Raw genomic sequence first — 20828 nt, forward strand, 5'->3', positions numbered from 1 at the left:
TTGTTGAGTTTGGCTTGTGTCATACAAGTCATGGTGGAAAGCTTAACAAATACTTGAAAAGGATTTAACCTACATTTCAATATGCTAATAGTAGTTTTGTCCCAAACCGGCTTGGTTTGGTTTGGTTCGATTCAAGTTTGAGAACCCCAAAACGGTTTAGGCTTAACCGTTTTCGTTTGGATAAGACCAAACTGGTTAAGCCTAAACTGAACTGTTGAAGACTTACACATTGTGTAAATCATCTCACCAATATGGTATAATAACTGATTGATAATACCTACACAAGCTTGATAAATTAATAAAACCAACGTAAAGAATATTAAGAAAACTACAATCTATTCATCACATACGCTCTCCTCCCAACAACTTGATCTCAAAATTATTCTTAATACATTAAAGGTGCTTAATGAATTGATGAAGTTAAGCACAACAATGTTTCGAAATGGATATTCACCCAATTGAGTATAATAAATATAATGAATTTTATGACTAAAGAATATTTTACTTCGAAGTAAAAAACAACATATTTATGTATAGATTATGCATATACATGTAAGTTTCAATGTAAAAAACAACATTATTCATCATCGAACTTGTAGAAGTGAATAGACTGATGAAACTTCGGTAGTGTTCCACGACAAGGATTCATGACTAGATTCCATTGCTATGGCTTCACTTAGGTCGTTACAAACAACATTCATAGTAGGTCTCTTTGCCCCTTCAAATTGGACGCATGTCATGGCAACCTCTGCAACTTTCCATATAGATGATAAATTATATTTATTTTCAAGTCGTTCATCAACAATGTTTTCTATAATCCCTCGCTCGTACGCCGGTCTTACCTATCCAACAATAAAATATGTACAAAGTTTCTTCAAAATTTCCTCAACTATCATGTATTTGTTTGATGATTAGTTATATCATACCCATTCCACAATGTGGACATTGTCTCCATTTTCTATTTCTGTATCTTTCAAGATGGGTGGTTGTCCACATAAAGCTTCCAAAAGAACCACCCCAAAGCTATATATATCAATCTTCTCTGTCAATTGTAGTGTGGACGCGTACCTATGATATAAAAGTGAACATAGAAGAGCATTGAAACATGAGGCGTTTTGGGGGGGATTTCTTTTATGAACTAAAAATATATAAAAAAGACCCCTATTAAAGACCAAATTTAAATTTAAATTATGATATGAGAATAAAATAGACAAGTAAAATAAACCATTGCTTCTTCTCTTTTCTTTTCCAGAAGTAAAGAACAATAAAGCCTAACTATAATATTCAAGTAATTCTTCACCACAACGTTTACTTTCAAATCCTTTGTCTATAATATTAATGTTTTTTGCCTTCTCACGATTATAAGCTGAAAGACTTACTCTGGATCGAAGTACCCCAGAGTACCAATTATCCTTGTTGCAATGTTATCTGAATCAACGGACTTGAGTTTAGATATTCCAAAGTCAGACACCTTCCCTTCAAGATTTTTAGATAATAAAATATTGCTACTCTTCACATCTCTATGAATGATGTTACATCCATGGTGTAGGTACGCAAGTCCTATATAAAAAAGACATCATTTCAACACAAAATATGCAATTATGGTATAAAAATGGTAGAATATGAAAAATTCCTTACCTTGTGCGGCATGCGATAAAATTTGTAATCTCTCAAGCCATGTTAGAGTTTGTGCTGCTTTTCTTCCTTTTGTAATGAATAAAGAAACAAACATTTTTAAATGTAAAGTCACCCTTAAGTGAATAATGTTGTTACATCTTGACATAACTACATCATTATAGTTTCTTCAATACCACAAATCGAGTTCATTTTAGGAGATTCTAAAAACACCCCGAACTTAATCACTTGTGGAGACATTGTATAGGGGATCATTCTTTTTAATGATGTTAAAATACTATCCTAAAGATTCCCAATATATTATATTGATCAAATCTATAATATGAGGTTTTTAGTGACAAAGGATTCTAAGCTTACAATTAGGGACCAATGTGGGCAAATGAAAATTAAGTGTAGATTATCTTACTCGATAGGGCATCGTACAATGAACCATTTGACATAAATTCATAAACCAACACTAGAGATTCCTTGATACAATAGCCCTCAAATCCAACAAGGTTTTTGTGGTGCACACGAGAGAGAAGAGTGACCTAAAATTCAAAAGAAAAAGTTAGTGTTGCAAAATTATGAGAAGAATAACATACAATTCCGAACAAGAAGTTAGCATACCAAAATTACAAACCTAACATAAAATGTAGTATATTGACATTATATTTATTTGGTGATCACTCTATTGAATTAAGTTTCTCAATGTAGTGAATTACATTACTCACTAAAACTTGAAGAAAAGTACATGGATCTAAAGTAAATTTAATCACTCTATTGAATTACATTACTGACTAAAACTTGAATAGAAGTACATGGATCAGTTGCTTAAGTTTCCATCCACAAAACAAAGAAAATATTCCCTTTAAATGTACAGAAATCAAATACCTCATTCAGAAATTCTTGTGGTCCTTGCGTTGAGGTGCTTGATAATATTTTAATGGCGACTTCTAAACCATTTGGAAGATTTCCCTTGTATACCGGACCAAAACCACCTTGACCAAGCACCTTTGAGAAGTTATTCGTTGCCATTTGGATATCTTCGAAAGTGAATTGCTGAGCGACTTTAGTAGCATTTTTTATATCTTCTGTATTAATATTGACTGCAGATGAAATAAAATGATATTATCTTCGGTCCAAAACTTGAATTGTACAATTCTTTGAAACGATTATTTCTATATTAAAGTGAAATGTAAATGAAGAGTCCATATCATGGATAAAACGTAAAAGAAAATAAAGCCTTTCATAACATTAAGGATAATTAAACAACATACCAGAAGGATCTCGGTGCTTATCATGTGCAGGATGTGTGGGAGTTTGAGGTTGCAGTAGTTTTATTTCATGTATATTGTGATTTGCTCGAGTGTTCCTCCGATTGAAGAAACATAGAATTGCTAATATGATGATGATCAATAATAGAACTCCACCAGTAATGAAACCGATCATACGTTTTTTGTATTTTCATGATGAAGGGGAACTTCCACAACATACAAAGCTATTCCCATCGTAACTAAAAATCGAAAAAACTTCAAACTACTTGTCACTGCATTCATTTTTAATTATGATGATTTCAATCTAATATAATAAAACACATTTCAGAACAGAAATTCACAGTTTTCTTTACTGTGTTTATTAACCAAGGTATGCACATTTTATATGTAATCCACATTCTATGTTGAAATACCAAGGTAAGTATATTTTATAATATATTTTTCTAATGGAATGTCTCAGATGTACATGCTAATGGTAATGGTTAAACGCAATCTTGCATAAATAACGAGAAACTCAGCCATTTTACAATACTCTCCCAATTTCTGTGGTTCTCAATCATGTAACGACTCTTATCACTAGAAACCTAACAATCGCCATCAAATCCCATATAATTTTGGTAGTTCACTACATTACCAAAAACATGTCATATTACCATGCAGAATTAGATTGTCACAATTGTAGATTCAGTGGCATACTTCTGAATTAATATAGGCTCAAGTATATTTAAAAACAAGGTAGCCTACCTGAACTGGAGTACTCCTAATGATTGTCTTTGTAGGAGCATTTCTGGTATTGTCCCACTAAAGTTGTTGTTGGATAAGTTACTGAAAAATCAGATCAACATATTGAAGTATTTTGAAAATACGTCACCATAACAAAAATTTGAAGAAAGTTGTGACAAATTTGAAGAAAATAAATTGGATGTCGGGATACTTACAGATATGCTAATTTCGGCAAATTTGAAAGTGAGGCAGGGATTGGACCGCTCAAATTGTTATTGCTTAAATCCCTACACATTTAATTATGTAAGATGTGATGATCAGATGCAAGTTAATACTTAAGTCATCTCTAGTTATGCAAACTTGTGTTAAAATATCTTCTGTTTACGTTTACTTTATGTATACATACTAGTACTAATTACTTCGGATAGTCCATACATCATAAAAAAAGAATGTCCCTAAATATGAACAATTACTACAATAAATTGTAGTATATAAATTAACGGTACTGGGTCAAAAGAGATCTTCTTACAAGGTGACAAGCTGATCCAGGTTACTGATGCTCGATGAAAGATTCCCCACCAGACTATAGTTTGATAACAATCTGCAGGAATATGAAACAATGCCACAATTAGCTTCACAGAAAGACAAGAAATTGTAAAATCACAATTAGCTTCAGACACACATCGATGTTACTCTAGCAGGTTTTTGTGGGTTTGAATAATCACAATCGATCCACGAATACTTATATTTTTTCGGTAGGCATGGGTCCCCGATAAAACTTCCCAAGGTTGCGAATAAATCTTGTAGCGCGGTAACTGTTTAGAAGTTGATCAAACAAACATGTAGAAGTTGAATAATGTAAATGAATGATCTGTCTGTGTGTGGAGTGCAATTGTACATACCATCGGAGGAGGAGGTGGGGGTGGTGGCATTCATGGGGTTGTCAAACAGCTCCAAGACTTCGAAGCCAGCAATCGAAGCAGGATATGGTGAGTTCGATTCAGTGTTGACAACAATTATGATGTTATCGGAATATGGTGTGGGTGCATCACTGTTGTACTGAAACCCTTTATACAGGCCTGGAGCCTGGTTGTAGAGGTCTACATGTTTTGCAAACACATCCCCATTGACAGTGATATTGAACATTCGTTGTCCGGAAGCATTGACGCGTGGATCGATCTCAGCGAAGAAGAATATCATGTAGTACTCGTGGCTGTCTGTGATTGTAGCTGCAGTCAAGACATCCCCTAATTCTTTTAAGTTCACAATGAAATCAGTTTGAAAGAGACTGGTCCGCATTACGGCCATGGGAGGATAATCAAGCATGTCATTCACCCCCACATCCAGGTCAGTCTGTGTCACATTGTTCCGTACGTCCGAATATCTCCACCAGAACCTATCAAAGGCGTCATCTGGATACCTGCACAAACCTCCACACTAGCTAGCTTCCTTAGCATTCTAGTTCAAGTTTCTATAATCAAAAAAAAAGTAGCCGACCTTAGGATTCGTGGGTTATCCGACAGGGTGCCGTAGTCGTCTCGAAACAACATGCGCATCGCGTGGTTGGTGTTGTTGATCATGGCTGTTGACGACATTGTTGAAGGGAGCGGACGCAACTCCAGCGAGTTTATGAATGGCGCGTCGCTCGTGTCAGATGCCGCCGACAGACACACCGACACGAAAGACGTTTGTGCACGAATGTGCATCTCTTCAAACCAAGGATGCTCCTGGGGTAGGCCAATTACGATCTTCACTCCTTCGTAGTTGTCCACAATCACGTGAAAGCTGATTTGATCCGTCACACGCTTCTGGTAGGTCGTTGATGCGAGGCCGGACCAGAACGTGGCACGGATCAAGTAGTAGTCTCCGGCTATGGCAGGCAGGGTGTAGCAGAACTTGCTCTGGTTCAGAATAGTGGTGGGGAAATAGCGCATACTGGCGTACTGACTCTCATTACTCATGCTGGAGTAGTACGGAATGGGGAGTGGGTTAACAGTCGTGCTGGCAGACCATTTCCCAATGTCCGGCCAAAGCGTGGTGTCTGGCGTCCAAATGACGTCCATCCCTGTCAATGGGTTGGTGTAGTTGGACACGGCGGATGATCCACAATCTATACTCAGGAACCCCGCTGCAGTATAAACATTAATGAATAAATCAGAAGAGAGTTACAAGTAAGTTGCATGAATATAGGAAGGAATACCCACAGGCTCCTTGAGCCAGAAAAGAAAGAAAGAAAGAAAGAAAGAAAGGTGTATTAACGTCTTCTAAGGCCAAATTTGGCCCATGAGACAATTGGTTTACAACAATAGAGTATTTATCCAGTCATCATAACTAAAAATAAAATTAAGTAAAAAAAAAATAGAACTTAAACTAAAAGAGTTCTAGTAGTGTACAATATGTAGTATACTCGAAAGTGACCATACACTAAGCCTAATTTTATTTCCACCCAAGCCTCTCGAAAAGAAGTGGGGGGTCAAAGGGTCTTGATGTGGGTTCCAATGTAGAGAGTGCCCTAGCCATGGCTTCTAGGCGGTGTAGCTCACGTTCCCTTATTTTCAATATTGCGTCCACATCACGTTGAGTTGTTTTGAAACCCGGCACCCGAGGACGTCTGGTTCTTCTCTGGTTTTCTGCCTCATCAATGGAAAGGCCGAGTGGTGCAAGTGTGTCGGCATTCGTTGTCTCCTCAGGTTCCTGAAAAACTGCATTTGTTACATGTTCGTGATCATTAGCAGCATTATTGTCAACATTTTGTAATTTATTCTCTCTGTGTTGTTTTAGTTCTAGAATGTATTTGCCTAATTTCTTTATATCTAGGGTATCTAATAGTTTGGGGAGGGTGGGAGACGGACCAAGTATGTCTTGGTATTTTGCCCTTATCTCGGCATAGGTTGGACACTTGCAAGTAAAGTGGTACTCATCCTCTATCTCTATGTGACATAACCTACATATCCTTTCCTCCCTAGGGACTCCACTAGTACGGCCATTTTCAATCTCAAGTTGGTGAGATGATATTCTAAGTTGTCCAATGGCAACCCTTGCATGTGGTAAGAATACATCTAGATATTTTGGCCGTGTGATAAAACCTAACTCAGAGAAGTGCATGAAGTGTTTCTTATAGTACGACATTTTAGATGGGAGTGGCTCTAGTGGGGTGATCCATTTACACCGAGTGTAAATTTGCCATATTTCTTGGCGTATTACTTTATTGCGGTTCTCATGAGAGATTAAGGTGTTATCACTCGTGTGGTTGTACCTAAGGGGAGGTAGGTTATTAATGTCTAGACCATTCGCAAGAAGCCAAGTCACCATCATGCCATACCATGAGCTAGTATAGCCGGACTCATACAATGATCGAGAGGCCTTAAAGGCTTGATGAGATATTCTATCATGTGGTTGGCTATGTATCCTATCAATAAAGACTACAAGTTGAAAAAGTGCCTCTACTAGCATTGGGGGTAACGTGAACTCGGCCCTAATAATGTCATGTGGTACAGTCGATTTGCTTCGGAGTTGGCGTGATAGCATCATCACCAATGGTCTCTCTAATTGCGTCCACATGAAGGATGGTAATCCTGGAGCCCAAACCGCAGATGCATACATGAGGGAGGGGGTCACTAATGAGTCAAAGAGCCACCCTTTAGTCCGTGGCTCTTGAAAGTGTGCTTGGTGGCATTGTCTCTCTAGGAGTGAGAGGGATGCATGTCCTCTCGTGAGTCTATCCTTCGCTGCCTGTGTCATCGAAACAGGGGGATGAGGTCGTAGCTGGTGCTCATTGCAATGACATTAATCAGCAAAACAGGGACATTAATCCATCCCGAAAGCACAGCCATTCCAATGGATGGTCGATGATTACATGAAGTACTGGATTATTCAAGCAAATCCGGTTATGCATTGGCCACTATAAGTAAACGGAAAGAAGATGCCATGCCACAAGTGGTTGGAAATAATGATGATCATGTCATTAAATAGAAGAGATGAACATAATTTGCTCATTATTTTCTCTTTCTTTGGCTTATGACCGAGTCCTAAATCCCACATTGCTATTTCTATTTTTATTTACTGTGTATGTATGTCCCAATTCTTGAGACCAATGAATTCTGATTGTTTGGAAATAAAAAAAACGCCCTTCACAACGCCTCTTTGACTCATAAGTCTCTACACAGAACACGTAGTATGATGGCTACCCGTTGGGAGTCCACCCATTGGAACTGGGTTGGGACAGACCATGGTGGCGTCCCCTTTGGGACTAGGACTAAGACTAGGATTGGGCCCCCTAGTGGGTCCCATTCATTTTTTGAGTTATCTGTCCTAGACTCTAGTTGGGGGAGAATAGGAACACGATAACATTTGTCCTAGGGTGAATGTTTGTGTGTGTATAAAACGTAATATGTCAAGGTGGGTATCGACAAATAATCTAACCAAAACCATCATTGAGGGAGACGAGAATAATAGGCTCTGTCCCGTTCTCAAGCAAGTGGATATCAAACCATGTCAAAATTTCTTGTGAATGTGTGGGTCATCTCAAAATCTACAATGCTACAGGGTTTCCTCATTGATCGATTCAAAAATACGGTCCCACAAATCATTTACCATACCTCGTGACTCAAAGTGGAAGGAAGTTAAAGATGTTCTCAGGCAAATGGATATCAAACCATGTCCAAATTTCTTGTGAATGTGTTTGTCATCTCAAAAACTACAATGTTATAGCCTATGGGGTTTCCTCATTGAGCGATTCAAAAATATGTTCCCACAAATCATTTACCATACCTCGTGACTCAAAGTGGAAGGAAGTTAAAGATGTTCTCAAGCAAGTGGATATCAGACCATGTAAAAATTTCTTGTGAATGTGTGGGTCATCTCAAAAACTACAATGCTATATAGCCTATGGGGTTTCCTCATTGAGCGATTCAAAAATATGGTCCCACAAATCATTTACCATACCTCGTGACTCAAAGTGGAAGTTAAAGATGTTTGCACTTTGTTGCATAGGATATAGGGGCATGTTAACTTCTTGTCCAATTTACATCTATTGTTAAGGTGCGAAGTGATTATGTTATTTGAATTGTGAACATCTATTTTATCAATTCTTTAATATTTCAATTAAGTTATCCATCTCTATAAGTGAGAATTTCTATCCAATTAATTGTTATAAACTCAATCATTGGTTCCTATCCAATGTTTGGTTTACATGCAACATGATCGAGCACTTTAGTTTCTATCTAATTAATTATTTTAGTTGCTATCTAAGAAATTCTTTTAATTCAATCCAATGACATTTATTCCTACCTACATAATTTAAATTTTAGTTTAATTTCTATGGTCATTCTTCTTGTTCCTTTACGGTCTCTTGGTGGAAATGCTAAGCTATTCAATCAGCACACGTATCTAAATTGATATAACGTAAAAAATAAAGTATCTTTCTCAGCGTTTATTCACTCAGTTTTATATTAGAAACAATATTTGTATTCATGAAAATACATAGTAAAAAAGAAAGTAACTTTTTGTGCATTTATGTACTAAGAAACAATAGTTTTTATTTATGAAATTATGATATTATATGATTGAACTTTGATGTAAGAAAGACTATTATTATATCAAGCAAATTGCTAGATACATCTAAATTTTGGTACTTCCAAATTTTAGAGTTTAGGGTTTAGTGTTTAGGGTTTAGGGTTGCAAATTTGAATATATTAATGACACTTCATGAGTGGCCATCGACATTGATTGGTAATTTGATTCCATTCTTATGGCCTCACATAGGTCATTACAATTTTCAAACACTAACCATTGTAGAACTCTTTATTCCTTCAAAACGGACACATGCCATGGCGATCTTTGCAACTTTCCATACAGAAGACAGATTATACTCATTTTCAAATCGTTTATCCACAACATTTTCTATCACTCCTGTTTTGTATGAAGGTTTTACTTGTCTAGCAACAAAAAAATTACAAGTTTACTGAAACGTTAATATTTAATAGGACATAAAAATGTCTCAAGTGGTTTGTTATCATACCCATTCTCTGATGTAGATATCTTCAGTTTTTGTTTCTGGATCTTTAAGAATGGGCCGTTGTCCACATAAAGCTTCAAGGAGAACCACCCCAAAACTATATATATCAACTTTCTCAGTCAATTGTATTTGGATGCATACCTATATCATAAAACAACTTTTGATGATAAGCATAATTGACTATGATCAAAGGAAGTTATACCAATCGTGAACTCAAATCTTACTCAGGATCTATGTATCCTAGAGTACTAACAAGCCTTGTGTTGGATTATCTCCATTATTGGATGTAAGTTTCGATATTCCAAAATCAGACACCTTCCCTTCTAGATTTCCGAATAATAAAATATTACTATTGTTCACATCTCTATGAATGATATTGAATCTGTAGTGTAGATATGCAAAGCCTACACACATAAAAAAAAAACATTATTTCAACATAGATTATGAAAATAATTTATATGTTAATGAATTTGTTTTTGTTACCCTATGCTGCATCAGATAAAATTTGTAATTCTCACACCATCGAAGAGTTTGTGATGCATTTCTTCCTTTTCAATTGCGAACAAAAATATATTATTAGATGGAAATGAACCTTTAATAATGATAAATCCATGAATCAGTTGAGAGTAAGTAGCCTATACATGAATTGGTTGTTGCATGAATATAAAGCTCATTTCTCTTTCAGATTTCTTTGACTATGACTGAGTCATAAAGCCCACATTGCTATTTTTAATTTTATTTCCTGTGTAACATCAAAATTCCCTGATAATTTCCCAATTCTAGAGACCAATGAAACGTCATTCTGAAAGCATTTTAGAACGCCTCTTTGACTCATAATGCCTCTCTAAGCACATTAAATTCTCATTGAACATTTGAAATATGGAACACATAACTACAAAAAGGATCAATAAAAAGTAAGGGGCTATTTGTGCAATTTCAGCACCCCTTTTTTACTTCTAAGTTCTACTTATTATGCCATCGTAGACGGATAGCATAGTAGTGGCAAAATAATCAGAGAAGTGACATAGAGAAGATAGAGAGAGATAAAGTGCCTAAATGAATGTAGCTCAGTTGGTAAGGTTCAAGAAGGTCTTGGATTCAACCCCTATATTCTATAGTGGCATCTAGTAAAGTAAAGACGGTATTGGATTCAACCCCTACATTCCACAATAGCATCTAGTAAATTCAGAGATATGTATGGAGCAATATGTAGTGCTAGTAGTGCAATAACTAATCTTGTTAAAAAGAAAGAGACATAGAGTGAAAGAGGAAAGTCGAGCACCTTAACTTATGTGATAGAGAGTCAGAAGATCCTCTTTCCACCAATGTCACACACTGCTCACATACATGTCAAGAAAAGTATGTGTTGGTGGAAGGACAAGGAACTGTGATATCAAATGTGGTCTAATTCTAATGTAGTCTTAAGGAGATGCACGGATCAATGCCTAGCTTTTTTCTTCCACATGGGGATCACCTATTTTCACTTGTCAATATTGACTACTCGTTGGGATTAGTAGTATGATGGCTACCCGTTGGGACTACCCATTGGAGCTAAGTTGGGACAAACCATGGTGGTGTCCCCTTTGGGACTGGAACTAGGATTGGGGTCCATTCATTTTTGGGGTTGTGTCCTAGTTGGGGGAGAATAGGAACACCAAAGCCTTTGTCATACCAGGGTGAATGTTTGTGTGCGTAAAACATGATATGTCAAGTTGGGTATAGACAAATAATCTAACCAAAACCATTATTGAGGGAAAGGAGAATAGTAGGGTTTTGGTCTCACGTAATATGTCAAGGTGGGTATCAACAAATAATCTAAACAAAAACATTAATGAGGGAGAGGAGAATAGTAGGCTTCTAAACAAAAACATTAATGAGAGAGAGGAGAATAGTAGGCTTTGTCCTAGTCTCAAGCAAGTGGATAGCTACCCATGTATAAATTTCTTGTGAATGTGTGGGTCATCTCAGAAACTACCATGCTATGGGGTTTCCTCGATGAGCGATCCAAAAATACGATCCCACAAATCATTTACCATACCTTATGACTCAAGGTGGAAGGAGGTTAAAGATGTTTGCATTTTGTTGCTATAACTTATAGGAGATAGGGGCATGTTAGCTTATTGTCAAATTACTAATTTGTTTTTTAAAGTGCGAAGCTATTATGTTAATTGAATTGTGAACATCAATTTTATTGCAATTAAGTTATCCATCTCTTTAAGTGAGAATTTCTATCCAATTAATTGTTATAAACTCAATCATTGGTTCCTGTCCAAAGTTTGGTTTACTTGCAACATAATGGAGCACTTTAGTTTCTATCTGCTTAATTATTTTAGTTGCTCCCTTTTATTTCTATCCAATTGGCTTTCATTTCTACATGCGTCGTTTGGCTTAGCCAGCTTGAAAACGGCTTAGCTGGCTTGAGCCGGTTTGGCGAGGCTCAAGCCAAGCCGAGCCAAGCTCAAACCGTTAAGGCAAGTTCAAGCCTAAATGAGAGAGAGAAAGAGAGAGAGGGAGGGACACAATAGACAAGGGGAAAGAGAGAGAGGTTTCCAAACCGGTTTCCAAGCCGGTTTGGAAACCAGTTACCAAACCATTTCACAAACCAGTGTAGCCTAAACCAGTTTGTGAATCGGTTCGGTTCAAGTTTGAGATCCTCGAAATGGTTTAGGCTTAGCCGGTTTGGCTTGGATCAGGCCAAACCGGTTAAGCCTAAACCGAACTAGTGCCGATCCCTAGTTTCATCTGCAAACATAAAGGCCACTTAGCTAAGGAATTGTTGGGATTTCGGTCCCTCCGAATGGGATATGAGTACCCGGCAAGGAAGACCCGGTGAGAACCGGATGACGTAGGCCCGGTCAGAACCTCTCACTGAATGAAGAGACATATATGAAAATATGTTTCTGAGAGCCCATTGGGGCTATATCTGTAAATAGTCCTAATGTCATATTAGTATAAATATGACCTAGAGCAACTAGAATGTGTATCGTTGTATTGTCATTTTTGTTGTATAGAGTTATTGGTGTAACTGCTGTACAGAGCGTCGTAGAGAGAGAGAGAGATACAAAGTGATTCTCTGTTGTAACCGCCGCCAGGTGAAGACTACGAGCACGAGGTCGTTGTCCTTGTGCTCCCTTGTTGTATTCTCCTTACATAGTGATAGTTTGGAGTCCGTGGGCTCCCGTGGTTTTTTCCCATTTTGGGTTTTCCACGTTAACATACTGTGTACACTCTCTCTTGCTCTATTGTTCGTGTGTATACGTGCATTTCTTCCTATTCCCATCTTTCTGTGGTTGATCCTAAGACTCGGTTGTGGCTGAGCAATATTCCGCATATTCTTGTCAAAGTGGTATCAGAGCGAAACGACACAGAAAATGGAAGATTCGTTGGGAGGCATATTCAAGCTCATCAGCTCCAACTACTCAGTATGGAAGTTGAAAATGAGGGACATGCTCGTGGTTAAAGATCTTTGGTTGCCGGTTCAGTTTGGGGACAAGAGACCAGACTGTTATTCCTTAGGGCCGGACAATGGCCTAACACAGGGTGCCTACGGAAGACACTTCACCAAATGGGTGCTACGGCGAGATAACTTAAGACTCAATGATTAATTAGACTTTAATTGGTTACTTAGCAGTATGGCATTAGACTTGATACACGCGTATGATAGAACAATTAGCACAGAACGATAATCAACACTTAAAGATAAAACAAGAAGCTCTATTAATTATCCGTCCAAGTTTTACATTGTAACCGGGCCTTTATATAGGTCACCGGTGCTGAGTACAAAATGGTGCCAACCGGCACCTGTTCGGAACCGGTCCGGATCCAGATCGGCATACCGATTCCGATTCGTCCGTTCACGTCTCATAAACTACTTAATTATAATAGATTCCGAATATACAATCCCTTTCACATTCTGGTCTTTAACTCCTTTGTCGGTCGGGTAACACATGGCACGCCCGTGGGACAGTACCTTGTACGTCGAATCCCACTATCCGGCCCCTTAGTCTTCGTCCAAGATATCCAGAATACTCTGCTCCAGGGTGTCCAATGGTTCTTCGGGAATCTGTTGTTGCTGCTGTTGTGGCTGTTGTTGCTCCGGCTCTAGCTCCTTCGACTGTTGCTCCTTGGATGGCGTATGTTCGGCTCCCGGTACTGGCGATTGTGGCGGTGATTCCTCCGTCAGCTGCTCTGCCGGATTTGACTCCGGTTGACTCACCCCAGCCTTATCCCCGTCGGGTCCTTGCCCCGGTGATGGCTCCTCATCGTTGAGGTTGACGGTCGCCGCCATGCTTCTGTAGTGCACTCAAACACTCATGACTGGAAATTGGTCCCAATGTATGTCAACAAAGACTTGAGTTATCCCAAAAGCAGTAGGGATAGTCCCAAACAACCCCAATCAAAGTTGGCTCGATAGTCCTAAGGAGTCATAAGCAAAGTTGGGTCAAGTTGTAGTCCCAAACAATGCTAGGAAAGTCTCGATCACCACGTAATCACAATCACAATCTAAGTTGGGACTCATTAAAAGGAACCAATCCAAGTTCCTACGACAAGAAAGGTGCCATCCTAGGTTGGGATAGTTAGTTCCAACGACTAGTCCAATGGCCATAGCTTGGCCTATATAAGGAAGAGCCCCTCCTCATATTTTCTTGATTGTTGCTATCTCGAAATTTTGGCGCCAAAAATCCAAAGTGGTAATAGTCATCAATTGGCAATAGAAGATGAAGAGCTATCATGAGATCATTAGAAGATTCAAGTTTTGTCAACAAGTGTATAATAATGGGATAGCGAATCAAAAGGTTGCGTAAAAGGCCATTGATCATAGACTCCTATATCTTCTTTTGTTTCTCAATGTCTCGTCATCTGATTTTCTGGATTTTCTTTCTTTCTAGATTCGAACCTCAAACGTATCTTGCTACAAATTTCTTGAAATTATTGTGAACCATTGTAAGGATGTTTTATTAAATTGTATGTAATTGGGAACCTTTGTGTCTTGTGGTACATGAGGATTGTCACATATTTTTTGAACTCACTGGCATGAAATCTTCTAACAGCATATAGGACATGGTGCTGAATTTTGTATAGTTGATGGATTGATTTGCGAGCATCTAGAAAGTTCTAGGAGAATGTATACGAAATTTTAGATCATCACTGGGAATTTTTGAGAAGTTACATGAATACTAACGTTTTGGACTAGTGCAAGGGAAACCGATGAGACCATCATATATGTACGTACATACGTAAACTAACTATCTATATATAAATACACCCTTAGTCCATACATATAGAAATATACATATAGTCCTTACAAGCAATGCACCTATGTGTATACTTACCCATACATACCGAGACACCTTATACACATACGAACCGAGATACATTTACACATATACATACGAATATACACTTACATATACATCGTGTGTTGGCATGGCAGGCCATCACAAATTCTCCAATATATATGTCGATGAACACATCCTGAGTCTAACCCCTAAACCCTAAACCCTGTTTCCGACATGACTCGCAAGAGCTATTCTACAGGTAGACCTTCTCCTCGCCCACTTGTAGCTTCCCATCTAACGCCTTCTGTCAACCACAGTTCGCCAGCACCATCACGCACAAATCCTGCTTCTCCTCCTACTCCAGTACAACGATCTGGCGATGGAGTTACGCTTGGAAACATTGATGGAGCCATTGCTGAGAGAATGGCTTTTGAACGGAAAGTGCAAGTGCGCTCAGACTGGTTGATTCTGTAATGTGACCTCGTGTTGTTCAGCATGAACATATTACTGTAAATAATGCTGGATCAGTTGATTTGTCCACTTCAACTTAGGTGCAGAACTCTATTCCTGATTAGTGCACATCTCGGGCTATTCTTTTAAAGATTGTGTTAACTCGAGTCGAAGTGGCATTGAAAAATGCCAATTCTACCTTGATATGCTTAACAAGTGCAGGAATGGTCCAAATGTGGGCCTCTGAGGTAAATACGACCATGGGCTTAAAACATGCTTTTAAAACTGGATTTATACGTTGAATCACAGTACTGGTGAAGCGAATTTTTAGCATACGAATAATGGAATGTAATGGACAATGAATTGCAAAACTTGATTAGGAAATAACCAACTTCTGGAAGCAACAGACATTACATCAATAAAAAAGAAACAATCACACATACAGCACATATATATACATACAAAAAGCTGTGCAACATGCGTATACATACCGATCTCTATATCAATATATATATGCACATGTGATGAATACAAATAGAGAATTGACTACAACCTACAATTATCTCTCTACAGTTCTGGAGATGCAAAATCCCTTGTTCAGTGAGTTGGGTTGTAATCATCTCTTTCATTGGGTTGTAATCTTTGGTCCTTTAGTTTGGTCTATTGAATGGTGAGATGCATTTATTTCGCTTATTCATATCGGTAGTTGACACGGAAGAGTAGCTAAGGTTAAAAGCTCTCCCTCTCTTTTAGGACTTAATCTTAGCAGCTGCCCCATACAAAGACGTAATTGTGGCAAACTTAAGTAATTCTTCTTCTTCTCGTTTAGCTTTAGCGTGCCAACGGATAACTAACTATCGACCATCAGAATGGCCGTGCTTTCTGGATGGATTAATGCCCCTGTTTTTCTCACTAATTTCATTACAATTAGCACCATCTACGACCTCATCCTCCTCCGCACTCTGGCTCAAGAAACGTTCTATATTCATGCAGCCATTCATAGATTCACGAAGTCTGATTGATAGATTAAATCATCAATGTTTATAATATTTAAATTGCAGCGGAGTTCCTGAGTGTAGATTGTAGATCACCGGACAAGTTCAACTACACCAACTCATTGACAGGGATGAACCCCACATGGACGCCAGACACCGCGCTTTGGTCGAACATTGATCTGCCACCATTGATAATGTGAACCTGCCCACCAACATGACGGATGAGAAGCAGTACTCCCCTCTGCGCTATTTGCCCCGCCAAGTTCTGCTACACCCTGCGCGCCATTGCCGGCAACTACTACTTGATCCGTGCTGCATTCTGGTACGGCCCTCAGTCAGATTTCACGTGATTGTGGACAACTACGAAGGTGTGGAGATCGTAATTGATGTACCGCAGAAATATCCATGGTTTGAAGAGATGTACATTGAAGCGATGCGCCATTCATAAACTCGCTGGAGTTGTGTCCGCACCCTCAAGATATGTAATCAGTGGCCATGATCAGTGTATCCACAAGACTTAGGCACCTTGTTGAATGACCCATCCATCCTAAGGTCGGTACTTCTTTTAATTCTAGAAACATGAACTAGAATCCTAATAACACTAGTGTGGAGGTTTGATGCTCTACAATTTATTTCATGGGTTGCAGGTATTCAGATGACTCATTTGATAGGTTCTGGTGGAGATATGTAAATGGCCACAGAATGTGATACAGACTACCTACCATGTGGATGTGGACGACATACATGAGTATCCTTCCATGGCGGTAATGCAGACCAATTTCATTGCAACAGATATTGTCATCAATTTACCAGAAGATTTCAGAGATATCTTGACTACAAGTACAGCGACAGGCAGCCACGCGTACTTCGTGGCATTGTTCTTGGCGGCATTGTTCTTGGCTGAGATCGATCCCCGCGTCAACGCCTCTGGCCAACGAGTGTTCGACGTAACTGTCAATGGGGATATGTTTGTAGAAGGCATGGACATTTACGACCAGACTCTAGGCCCAACACATTGGGTCCGTACCCGAGACAACATCAAAATTGAGGCTAAAATCAGATCGAACTCATTATATCCTGTTTCGATTGCTGGAGCCGAGGTCTTGCAGCTGTTTCACAACCCCATGAATTTACTTGTCTATTTCTTCTAATTCATCATTTTTATTTTTATTTGCTCTTTTTTAGGGTTTGTTTTTACTATTTTTTAATGCATTGAAACTCAAGGAAAACACCCAAAACTCCTCAACTTTTGATGGTCTTGCATGTTTATTTTTATATCATAGGTACGCATCCACATTACAATTGACAGAGAAGATTGATATATATATCTTTGGGGTGGTGCTATTGGAAGTTTCATGTGGGCTACCGCCCATCTTGAAAGATTTAGAAACAAAAAATGGAGATATTCACATTGTGTAGTGGGTATGATAACTAATCATCTAGAAATTACATGATAGTTGAGGAAATTTTGAAGAAACTTTGTATATGTTCTATTGTTGTGTAGGTAAGACCTATGTATGAGTGAGGGATTATAGAAAACATTGTTGATGAACGACTTCAAAATAATTATAATTTATCATCCATATGGAAAGTCGCAAAGATCGCCATGACATGTGTCTAGTTTGAAGGAGCAAAGAGACCTACAATGAATGTTGTTTGTAACGAGCTAAGTGAAGCCATAGGAATGGAATCTAGTCATGAGTCCTCACCATGGACCACCACCGACGTTTTATCAATCTATTCACATGTACAAGTTCGTTGATGAATAAGGTTGTTGAGTAGTGAAGCTCACATGTATATATGCATAGCCTATACATAAATATGTTGTTTTTGTCTTCAAAGTAAAGTAATCTTTAGTCATAAAAATCATTACATTTACTATATTGGGTAAATATTTATTTCAAAACATTGTTGTGCTTGATTCTCTCAACTCATTAACCACATTAATCTATTGAGAGTAATTTGATATCGGGTTGTTGGAGAGGAGCGTATAGACTTCAGTTTACGTTGGTTTGATTAGTTTATCAAGCTTGTGCAGGTATTAGATCATATTGGTGAGATTATTTACACAATGTATAAGAATTCCTTCCATATTGCTCTTTGGCATGTTATGTGTAATGTTTGGCAATGAAATATTGTGTCTAATTATAAAGTTTCCACATAGTCTACTTTTTCTAGCGCTTTTAGTCCAACTCCATGAAGACAATTTTAATCTTCTGAATGAAGTTTCTAGTCCATTTTCTAGTCTTTATTGGATTCATTCATGTTTCATTAATCATGAGGGAAACTAGGAAGAGAAAACCTTCCGTCAATAGTTGTGGTGCTTAATTCGTCTGGAGTGCATGGAGAATGAAATAGATGAGATCCAAACTAATTCTCACCTTTAGAAAGGTTTTTCCTATCTTCCAGACTATCACATCATAGGCATGGATTGTGCACGAGAATGATTCCATCCTATGCAACACAACCTCCCATTCCATCTTCATGTATCTCAAGTCTACATTCACATATATGGAGGTCATCGAGTGGATGAATACCTCATGACATAATCATTCGCTCTTTCTGAATACAAAGAGCCTATACAATGAGACAATGTTTTCTTCCTTCACATGTTTAGAAATTTTATACTAGGATTTCCTTCCAAAATGTTACATTTTGAACTCCCATGCATTCTAGCCTCCCTTCCCACCTATGAAAGCTTCCCTTGGATCTCCCTTACATGTTTTTCGAGTTGGATCCTTCCATTATAGTGAGATTGTGAGGAGACCCTTACCACTCATCACATTCTTAAGTCTTTAATATTGAGACCCAAGAAAGGTCCGTTGTCAATCCTTACTCTATCTTCTTAGATTCTCCTCATACATTCATGCACATCTGTCCATTCATCCCTTCCTTTAGTATTCCTTGCATTTGAGCCACTCTAAATGATTGCTTCATGTGTTCTTCAAGATTACTACTATATTGTCACTCGTAGTATGAAGTAATCAACCCTCCTAGATTGTATCTTAATGTTAACATTCATCAATTGAAGGTTGTCTGTCTTCTACACTCACCAACCTTGGTATAAAACTCAAAAATATGAATGAATGTGCCATATAATGTGGGTGAATATTTTACCAATGCCCAAATTTCCCTTTAAAGGTCTACGACAACTTATAGCATGACTTAAACGACACAAGAAACTACAACCAACAAACTAATTGGATTGAACCCATTCTGGATTGAGTACAGTTTTCATTCAGACATTGTCATAGTTTCAATTTATTAATCTTAATTTCTACCTATATCTATATTATCTTAAGAAGCTCCCATATTTGTACTCATTCATTATTGTGATTGTTTTCTTTGATTTTAATATATTATATCTTTCAACATTTTTTTAGGGTTTATCAAAAAGTCTCCTAGATTGCATTTCTTTTCTCTCTTTTTATTTCTTCCTGATTTTGTTCAATCAAAGCTTCATAGCATCACAGATTAATAATGACTATGTGTTCTTTGTGTGTAAAACACAGAGAAACTAAACTATGGAATCAAATGGTTATTAACCACATTTTTATCCAGAAAATGATTGTAGCAAATCATAGATATTTATAAGAAATAACATACTTGAAAACAAGACCTTGTTTTTGGAGGAGCGTTTGGAGTATCATACCACTAAAGGTAATGTTTACTAAATTGCTGGAATATCATTTAAAATTATCAATCTCGTTTAGAGAATGTTTATGGTAAATCATTAGTGAGATGCTTACAATTATGTTGGCTTCGGAAGATCTGAAAGTGAATCTGGAATTGTTCCTCTCAAATTGTTATTGCTAAAATCTCTACAATACATTGAAGTTGTGATGACAAGAAAGTAAATTAGCAAAACATAATTAACGAAACAAGAATATTCATCCATACACTATTTCTGCCATTGGAAAGCCCCTATATTTTGATGAGGATAAATGATTTAGCTACGGAAGCGGTAATCCAGAAAATAGATATGAGCAGTGGCACTCAATCAATTATTAATGAGACTTTTGATTCTCTGGTTCGAGGTTATTGAGAGGCCGTCAGTGTCATCTCTTCATGTTCAACATGAGCCAAGCAGGAGTTGACATAATGATTAGAAGCAGGAATCTTAGCACAATCCATTCCAAAGGGAACTAATTCATTAAAAAAATAAGAAATTTGAAACTGTGAAGAGGTCTACCCAAATAGCACATGACCACTTCATAATGCATCTGAGAAACTAAAGGAAACTTCTTGACATATTCGAGTCTAGTCTTCTTAATTCCAAAATGATGGGAAAAGTTTGTACTCCTAAACTTTGTAGCAGGTGGAAGTGGGTGAATAAGAGAAATTATGACTAGCTCAAAAGCCACTTACCTGATGTGTTCAATCATAGATTAATAAATGTGATGGTGAGCATTCGTCTTATGTTATAAATATTACATGGAAACATGATGATGCGGAGATAGATGTTTGACTGGAC

At 37.8% G+C, this 20828-nt stretch overlaps 1 protein-coding gene across 1 annotated transcript; it reads right to left on the minus strand.

Moving 5' to 3' along the window:
* Nucleotides 1-433: 433 nt before the first annotated feature.
* On the minus strand, nucleotides 434-13918 carry LOC147851184 (putative LRR receptor-like serine/threonine-protein kinase At1g51810). Its single transcript, XM_087335570.1, has 19 exons — nucleotides 13660-13918; nucleotides 10151-10222; nucleotides 9880-10034; nucleotides 9634-9771; nucleotides 9547-9550; nucleotides 5819-5878; nucleotides 5511-5742; nucleotides 4517-5034; nucleotides 4297-4429; nucleotides 4144-4215; nucleotides 3830-3901; nucleotides 3636-3716; nucleotides 2895-3079; nucleotides 2509-2723; nucleotides 2042-2165; nucleotides 1639-1704; nucleotides 1380-1560; nucleotides 927-1068; nucleotides 434-842 (listed from the first exon to the last, which is right to left on the minus strand). The coding sequence occupies exons 1-19, from the start codon at nucleotides 13916-13918 to the stop codon at nucleotides 585-587; spliced, it is 2967 nt and encodes a 988-aa protein (XP_087191696.1). The 3' UTR covers nucleotides 434-584.
* Nucleotides 13919-20828: the final 6910 nt, after the last annotated feature.

This window comes from Azolla caroliniana, unplaced genomic scaffold (genome assembly GCF_043228905.1).
Source record: "Azolla caroliniana isolate FFs.n. ecotype wild unplaced genomic scaffold, voAzoCaro1.0.p SCAF_20, whole genome shotgun sequence".
NCBI classification, from domain to species: domain Eukaryota; kingdom Viridiplantae; phylum Streptophyta; class Polypodiopsida; order Salviniales; family Salviniaceae; genus Azolla; species Azolla caroliniana.